Here is a 9,865-nt window from a genome sequence, read left to right as displayed (position 1 = left end):
CGGTAAGGCAGGCTGTTTTAAATATTTGTCATTTGTACCTGTATACTTAGCTTGCCTTCGTCCGGTTTGACGGGACAAAGTCCGTTACACAAATGTCGCGTGCCGGCCGGTTTTATTCATTTGTCCCGGAGGTAATACCGGAGAAAATATATGACTGAATATTGCATTATTTAACTTACAATGATAGGTTGTGCGTACAATAAATGTTAGCAGAATCGCAGAAAATTCCTGACAATTTTTATTGTCACAATCGAAACAGCAAAGCATTATAGATTGGTATTTTAGTTGTACATTAATAATTTATAATTGATCATATTAAATATCTAAATTTTATCTGACATGTTGCAGGTTTATTTTCATTCTTAATGATTAGCGCTTACTATTGACCATTAGATAGTTATAAAATATAACCTATTCTTATTATCTTTGTCAGTCTTTGTTTGTGATTGCGCGTGTACGACATTGAGACGTAAAGTGTCTGTGCCGGTTATATTTTTCAGTTAATATTACAAGATGCCTAAAGATCGTGTAGCTTAATAATGAATTACAAATGAATATCCGTTTTTAAAAGTATTTAATCAAGTTGACCGAGTAAAATGTTCTTGTGGTTCAGAATTTTCAGTATCTCGGAGGGCGTGCTGATATAAAATATCACTTAAAATCAGTAGACATAAAATAGTTTGTTGGTATCGGCTGGTTCTTCGAAATTAACTTCATATTTCAAAAGTTCTGAACCACATAATAAAGGTGTTGGCGGCTAAAGAGGCAACATGCAACACCACACTGTAAATCATCTAAGCCAATTCTAATATTTGTAAACTAAATTGATTTCCATTTTTGAGCCTAAGTTTACCCTTGGTAGCAATGCGTAACGCTTGCTCAGAAATGATGAGTAAACAACAGTGTTAACATTGTACGAATTAATAATTTGACAATTAAGACTTGATCACACGTCGTGTAATTCGTAGAACCGATGAAATCGCAGGAAAGGCACCCAACTGAATAATACATTTAATTTAGTGAGCTCCTTAGGGTCATTGGAAGTCACCACCTCCCCAGTCACCACTCTTGACGGTTAACCATATATAAGGGAGACCAGGGCAAGAGCTCTGCAGACGGTTAGGGATATTCGAGACGCTCAGAGGCAGGTCGTAACACCACTCACGGTCTCGTCTATCAGTATTTCAGAGGCAGGTCGTAACACCACTCACACCATCTTGTGCTTATAAAATTGTATTCTTGTACGAGTTAATTGTATTAAATAAAGACTTAATCTTTTAACTTGCAAACATTAGTATTTCTATTTCTACGTTGATATATGTATCGACGTTGACATAACGGACGCAACAATTCAGTGTTCTAATTTTTCGGCGTTTGTGTATTAGGCTATTTCTCGTCGGATTATAGGCATAGAATATTAAAATATATATTAAATCGTATATAATAATAAATTATACTCATCATCTGATAACTACTGTTAACTATGTCAGTCAATAATGATGTTCAAATTGAAAAATAGTCATGTATCAATTCTTTTTTTCAACAACTCTTCGATATTAAAGCTAAAAGTGAGACTGGTCTTTCATTTAAATGTTTGTTATGTTTACCTAAACAGAAAATTGTATCTGCATCTCAATCATCCAATGCAAACCTCAGAACTCATATTAAGGTAGGTAATTATGGTTATTATTATTATTTTTACATTTAATTCTAAGGGTAAGTCTACAGACCAGTATTTAACATAGAAGTGCAAAATAGTATTAATAAATCAATGAATGTAATTATTTGACTATATTTTATTAATTAAAAAAAATATTCTTATTTATGACAGTATGTTAATAATTAAACTATAGGTACCTAAATTTATTTTATTTTATTTTAGCTTGTGCATTCTCATCGTTTGAATGATTTCAATATAACATTTAAGAAAAGAAATTGTGATGATATTAGTACTTCAAAACACTACAAGCAATTGAAACTCAGGGAAGTTGGACATAATTCTGTTAAAAAATTAACACAAACTGAGTTCAATAATGCAAATTTAAAACTTATTATCAACACAGTATCACCATTTTCCCTTATAGAACACCCAGCTTTCATAGATTATTGTAAATTAACATCATCAAAAATACCAGTATCTAGAAGAACATTAATGAGAGACGTAGAAATTCTATTCAATAGTTTAATTGAAGAATTAAAAATGGAGTTAAATACAGTGCAATATGTTTCCTTAACAGCAGATTGTTGGACAGTTTTTCACAAGTAAGTTAAATACATTTTTAGACTTTAACTCCTTAATAATTAGTATTATATTTTAATGCTACTCACTTAGTTAATTAGCTTTATAATAGTATCTATAATCTATAATGTGACATATTATAAATGTGTGTGCCTATAAATTATTATACCTACTTTAATAGTATAATGGCCAATAGGTATAATATAATATAATTATATAATATATTATAATATGTTTATATATACCTAGTTGTATAGATGTACATATGTATAAACATTTTTATATAAATATTAAAATATACGTTATACTACTATTTAATATTCAGTCTATTCTTACTTCTTACATAGTTGCATGTTTAAAAACCTAATTCTTAATATTTAAATTTTATTATGAACTTTAAATAATTCATTCATTGTTATAATAATATAAGAGGTATTTACTTTACCTATATTTACTTTTTATTTGTTTGTACAAATATATTATTAATTTTGAGAAACAATATGATAATTGATAATGAACATTTAAATGTAGGAACCAAATATATAATAAAATAAAATAATTATTTATTGAAAGTAGGTACTATTAATGTGCTAGTTAAACTATAGAGAAATTAACTAGTTTTATTAAATATGCTAAATGCTTATGCTTATTAAAATTTAAAGGGCTTATATTGGTGTAACTGTGCATTAGCTTGACAGCAATTTGGAAAGACACAATAAAGCTTTAGCATGTAGGCGAATGCTTGGACGACACACGTATGATAACATAGCTGAAATTCTGGATAGAATAGTCAATGAGTTTAATTTACAAAATAGAATTACATTAATTGTGACAGATAATGCATCAAACTTTGTAAAAGCTTTCAGGTATGTTTTATTTTTTAGTTTCTTAGTTAAATTTTTAATTAAACTTCAAATGTGTTTATTATTTTCAATTTTGTACTTAATAACAATTTGGTATTTACTTAGTTACTACTAGTTAAAATATACATTTATATTTTATATTTTATATTTTTAATGTGATATTCCTGATGTTCATAGGTTCTTAAATAATTTCTTAAAATTTTTTTGATTTGTTTTAGGATTTTTAATGAGAATTCTGATATTACTGGAATTACCACAAATGAAGATGAAAATGAAGAAGTTGTTAGGAGCGTTGAAATCTTTGATATATTGGATAATGCTATAATCGATCAATTAGATAGTTTGACTTTACCTCCCCACCAACGATGTGCTGCTCACACATTGAACCTTATTGCAACGGTAGATATTTTAGCAGCTGACAATGATGTGGCTTTCAAGAGGATTAGTAGACGCGTGTTTGGAAAATGTCAAACACTGTTCAATAAGCAAAACCAATCTAGTCAAAGTGCAGATCAAATTAAAGCTATTCTTGGTCGTTACTTACTTACTCCAAATGCCACAAGGTATATATTATTATATTAATTGTTAGTTGATAATTTAATTTTTAATTGTTTTTTCAGTAATAATTTTACTTGGCCTACATAATATTTCTGACTATTTTTGTAAAATATGTTTTTAGATGGAATTCATTTTATGATTCAATTAACTTGTTGTTTGAATATATTGAAAAAATGGATGAAGTCTGTGCTAAACTTCAGGTGCCTTTTTTTACAAAGCCCCAGGATGTCGATTTTTTAAATGAATATTGTAAGGTACCTCATAGTTATTATATCCCATATAATATGAGTAATGTATTGCATTTATTTCAATAACTTTTAAAATATTTAAGTGTATTTTCATTTTTCAGGTAATGAAACCTATTGCTCGAGGCTTAGATGTCTTGCAAGGAGATAAACAAATCTGTATTGGTTTTTTATTACCTACTTTAAGCGCAATCAACAGAGCTTATGATGGTATAGGAATCCTTAAATATTGTAAACCTCTAGTCCGGGCTTTAAGTATAGGACTCTCTCAAAGGTTGACACAATCATTATTAATTACTATATATAACTTATAAAATATTAATTTTAAAATTTAACTATTACTTATTAGATTCCAGCGTTATATCACTTGTGATAACTGTCAAATGGCTGCGGTTTTAGTTCCAAAGTTTAAATTGAATTGGGCAAAACCTGAGGAAAAGATAGCTATAAGACAACGTTTAATTGATTTTTTAGTTGAAGACATTGGTGAAGAAGACTCCGTACATACCACTTCTACTTCACAAACTTTATTATCAATTGAACAACATACAGAAAGTGAATCTGAAGATGATTTCTTATCATTTAGCGTTGCTCCTACTTCTAATTGTAATGATATTAATATTCAAATGTTGGTGGATAATTATTTATCCAATGCATCTATAAAAACTCCTAATGATTTACCAATACAGTTGAAAAAAGCATATTTTAAGTTTAATACAGCCATTCCATCATCAGCTCCCGTGGAAAGGCTTTTTAGTGGTGGAGGGCATTTGATAGATAAAAAAAGAGGCAAAATGGCTGACAAGAATTTTGAGATGACGCTTTTACTTAAACATAACAAATATCTTAATTGTTAATTATCATTATGGTAGTTTTTTAGTTTTAAACTTCTCTAAAACTTAATATATATTATAATTTATAAAATACAATAAGTCTAACTAGGATAGTAAAATGTACACTACTGTCTACTACTAATAATTAATATCTTCTCTAGACTCTAAAATGTTTAGTATGATTTAAAGTTTATAAGTTTCTGCTAACAATGAAATATAATAATAATTTTAATTTTTATGTTTGCACAGTGCTAAGTGTCTTGGTAAATGTCCGTACAAATCAAAATACTATTGCAATTGATGACTTATGAATATTATGACTTAAAAAAAAATTAACTTTTTTTTAACTGAGTTAAGTTAATTTTATTTTCCGTCTTAACTTTTAACTTAACTAGTTAAATATTATTTTTTTGTTAACTTTTAACTTAACTGAAGGCAATTTGATTGAATTAACTTAACTTTCCACAGTTAATTATTTTCATTAACTTGCCCACCATTGCTTGTTGGAATCCTTTATCTTAATAAATTCTAAAGCAGATATTATTAATGAATGGAATTATGTGGACATAATCGATAAACTTTCAAATACATCCAATGAACTTAAATTATTGTTATTTTAGAACTTATTTGTTATTAATAATTATTACTATCCTTGACAGAAAAACATTAAATAAAGATAAACATATTATCTGGAGTAACGATTGTAAATTATAAAGTTTATTATTATTTATAACTATTTGAGGTCTTTTTTGAAAGTGAATTTTCAGTGAGGCCCATACTAGCCATTCCGACCTTGTCACTGGGTCTAAAAGGATTAAAAGAATGTTATTTCTTTAATTATTTTTATAGATGAGTAAATCATAAAATGTATTGTTTACTTTATACTTAATATAATACATAATAATAATATTATAGGGCTGAAGAGTTTGTTTGTTTGTTTGAATGCGCTAATCTCAAGAATTACTGGTGCGAATCAAAAATTTATTTTTGTGTTGGATAGTCTATTTGTCTAGAAAAGCTTTAAGCTATATGTGACATTGGACTGAGACCAATAGGAGCAAATTATCAGTGAAAAATATTTCAAAAACGGGGAACTTTTTGAACTTTTTACATATATTTAAAATAAACTCCGAAAATGGTATTGAGGTACTTCTCAAGGCTATCAGTCATCACCTGGTGTATGTTACATATTTTAACGCCAAAAGTGGTGTGCAGTCCGGTACGTAAAAAAGTATAAGTCAGTTATCATCAATAAAAATTCGGATAAACGCATTTAAACCTGCCAGACAGGCAATCCGACCGCGTACAATGTTGGCGTAAAGGGGAAGTTGTACATGTATTAAGTATACAACGGGATAAATGCATTATAGGAAAGAAGAAGACATGCCAAACGTTAGAAAGGTGTATATATATAAATATATATAGATATTATAGGTTTATACCTACACACGTAATTTTGCAATTATCATTGCTGTATATATGTATACATTTCTAATATGTAGTGAGTAATGTGTGTTCACAAAATATACCTCGAGTCCAAATTGTTATTGTCATTATTTTTTAATCACAGTACTTAGCTACATTAATATTTATTCAAAGACTTCTGAGTATCAAAAAACAATGATATTAGATTCCTATCAATCACATTAATATATAATTGTTTATATGTTAAAAAAAAAAAATAGTAAAAATAAAAACAAAATTATATTGTATTGTAATTGTATATAATATATTTATTGTGATATATTATCATATTTATATTCTTTCTTTGATATACATTTTGAATACCATGTTCAGCGTACACAATTGAAATTAATGAAAGCGTATGTATTGTAAAAAATGAATTGACCAACGAAGAACCGCATACATGCATGATTAATCTTTAGTAAAGCAATAACAAACAAATAATAATTAAAAGTTATAAAAGATGTATATATGTATGTGTAAAATATAAATCTGAAATACAATTATTAATGTAATATTCACAAATTAAATGTTGTAAAAATAGTGTTAAGTTAAATACAAATGTTGTGTGTTTATTAGAAAAAAACCGATTATAATATAAAAAATAATTAAAATTTATGTTTTTTTATTAAAATTATTATTGAAATTAATAGTGTTTAATGAATTTGTTTATATTTAAAAAAAAAAAAAAAAAAAAAAATGATAGTTTCACATTAGTTACAAAAAATTTGCTACAAACTTAATTCCAGAGGGAACCACATGGAGGTTATTGAAGTTTCTCGTTGTCAATGTATATACAGTCCATATACACTCTGTATTTGATTTTTTTTTTTTTTTTTTGAACCAAAACTTTACGTATCAAGTGACTTGTTCATTGGCAGTGAGACACATTAATTAATTGTTGAACATACAAAAGTTATTATTTATTAACACACACGATTCATTAAACTGATATGTGTGAGATGAAATCTGAAACATAAAGTAAAATAAAAAAATTACCAAAAATACAAATAAAAACAAAATCTACTGCAGTAGTAAGTGTACTTACAATAGTTGTAATTGTATGCGTAAGATAAAAACTGAAAAATAAAATGATAAAGAATTATATTACTAATATGTATATATTATATTATATTATTAAAAATAGAAAGTTTAATAATATTTATTGATTGGTTGTTTGACATTAGTTACAAATTATCTCCAAAGTTAATTTGCATCCAAAGAGAACCACGTGGAGGTTGTCAAACTCTCTCTCCGTCATTGAATTGGATGTCCATAGGTGACCTGTAATCAATCATCAAAACATATCAAAACATAAATAAATAATGTAAAAGAAGAACTTTACATAGATCAGACAGTGGTCACATAGGTTTACCATGGATCACAAAGATCTGACATGGATTACAAAGATCTGACATGGATCACATACATCTGACATGGTAAACCACACTGTCGAAACAATATCATTTCATAAATAAATATATTGCTGTTCCAGAAGAAATAATATATCTCCTATTATTCTTCTAATAATAATGATTTTTTAGAATACTTTTGATTGATTAGATATTATAATTATAATAACAGAAAAATTTTTTTATGTATATACACATACATTTTTACCATAACCAATCAATATATTTAAATAAGTATCAATTCGTGTTGCTTAGAACACTTCTCTGTAGACAATATTTTTAGTGACAAATCTACCACGATCGTCACCGTACATACCAATTCTAATTGATTGCGAGTCCCTCACACGCGAAAACGCCACATACAGTTGTCCGTGCGTGAAAACCGGTGAAGGCAGAAGCAATCCCACTCTATCAAAAGTTTGACCTTGTGATTTGTTAATGGTCATCGCAAAAGACAGCGGTACGGGAAATTGTACTCGTCGCATTATGATGGGCAGTTCATCTTCTCCACTGGATGTGAGAGGCATCGCAGGTATGACAATGTCTTCCTGTGCATTACCAGACAACATCCTCGCCTTAAAGTTGTAACGTCTCAGTTTAGTGACAACCAACCTTGTGCCATTGCAAAGTCGCCTCTTTGAATCTAGATTCCTCAACAACATGACAATTGAACCTACTTTCAGGGTCAAGTTGTACGAAGGCAATCCGTCTGGTTCTAGAGTATTGAGGAACTCTGTCGGATAATTGGCTGCTTCATCGGGATCGTCTACCACCACAGTGTCGATGGCGGTGTAGCTTCTGTGTGCACCGTCGATGCGTTGTAGCACCGTGCGATTGACTTGCCTGCATTCATCGTTCCTGGGACATAAAATTATTTTCCGAGCAAACTCGTCGACGTTGGCCAAAGACATTTGCTGCGGAAAAACAAAATCAATCAAATCTGCAACGTCACATACCATATGTCGAGGTATTTCGACGGTGTCCGGAACACCGTCGACCGTTGGCAACTGACCGCTCTCTAGTTGAAGCAACCAATTCGCAAAGTTCACGCCGTTGTCAGCGCGCATGTTTCGCGTCAGACTGAACTGTTCCAATTCGCGCCACAGAGCGTTGTACTTAATCGACGATCTGACGATGTCGCTCCTCGTTCCTCTGCGGACGACCGGTAATATTTGTCTAAAGTGGCCGGCGAACAGGACTAGTTTACCGTCAAACGGTAACTCCGATCCCATCACGTCCTTGACCAAACGATTGATCACGGTGAGTTGTAGTCCCGGAGACATAGGCGCTTCGTCCCAGACGATGAGCGCCGCGTCACATATCCTCTGAGCGCGTGGCGACTGCATGGTGATGGTCGACGTCGAATCGTCGGTGAGCGTGCCGAACGGCAATCCGAACATCAAGTGCATAGTCGTGCCGCCTTCCATGAGCGACGCTGCGATTCCAGTGAACGCTACGGACAACACGGACCGCCCTTGTCTGTGAAGCGACTATATGAGGCATCCGTACAGCGTAGTTTTTCCAGTTCCCCCAGGTCCGTCGACGTAAAAAAGTTTTGAGACGTTTCTATCGTCGTCTACAGCCGCCATAACACGGTCGAAAACTGTCCGTTGTTCGTCGTTCAAGTTTCCTACTTGTTGAACCCAGCGTACCGCCGCGTCTATTTGACCGAACATGCCACTGTCCGGATCCTCTTCCAGCAGTGCGACGTTCGGCAGAGGTAAACCGTAGTCATCGAGTGACTTCCCGTGGCCCGGAGTGACAGATCGATGGCGTCCAGACACGCCGCCCTCGCGCGCTCTACGTCTCGCATCCGCTGATAGAAGTCCTCCATCATGTGTGCTTCGTTGGCTTGGTACAACGTCAGCGGGTCTGCGGTCTCGCAAAACAATAACATCGTCACGAATAGGTATCGAAGCTGAGATACAACGGAGCGTCCAACGTTGCCGATTCTGCCATGCATACCAGCAAAGCCCTGTCGTCTTCCAACAGTCCCATCGCGATTGCTGCAGCGGCGTAAGTTGGATGCACTACTCCATCGACTGTTCTCACGTCACGGTCGGAGGCTAGGTCATATCGACCCATTAGCTTACTCCCAGATCTAGCTAAGGCACTGGAACACCTTATCGTGGCGAGAATCCGTAAAGATACGGACTTCCATATGTCGGCCAGACAATTTGGTTTCACCAAGAACCTATCGACCGTAGGCAGAAGAAATACGTCGTAGGTGTATTCCTGGATATATCGGGGG

The 9,865-nt window shown here is 32.1% G+C and overlaps 1 protein-coding gene and 1 pseudogene across 1 annotated transcript; one reads left to right on the top strand and one right to left on the bottom strand.

The window, feature by feature from the left end:
- Window positions 1–1,483: 1,483 nt before the first annotated feature.
- LOC112597170 lies at window positions 1,484–4,762 on the top strand (annotated as a pseudogene).
- A 3,103-nt stretch (window positions 4,763–7,865) lies between these two features.
- LOC112597169 (ATP-dependent DNA helicase pif1-like) lies at window positions 7,866–8,846 on the bottom strand. The gene has a single exon (XM_025343108.1). The coding sequence runs from the start codon at window positions 8,844–8,846 to the stop codon at window positions 7,866–7,868; it is 981 nt and encodes a 326-aa protein (XP_025198893.1).
- Window positions 8,847–9,865: the final 1,019 nt, after the last annotated feature.

Source organism: Melanaphis sacchari, unplaced genomic scaffold (genome assembly GCF_002803265.2).
Source record: "Melanaphis sacchari strain LSU unplaced genomic scaffold, SCAv2.0 Contig392_pilon_pilon, whole genome shotgun sequence".
NCBI classification, from domain to species: domain Eukaryota; kingdom Metazoa; phylum Arthropoda; class Insecta; order Hemiptera; family Aphididae; genus Melanaphis; species Melanaphis sacchari.
This window is presented reverse-complemented; position numbering and strand designations above follow the sequence as displayed.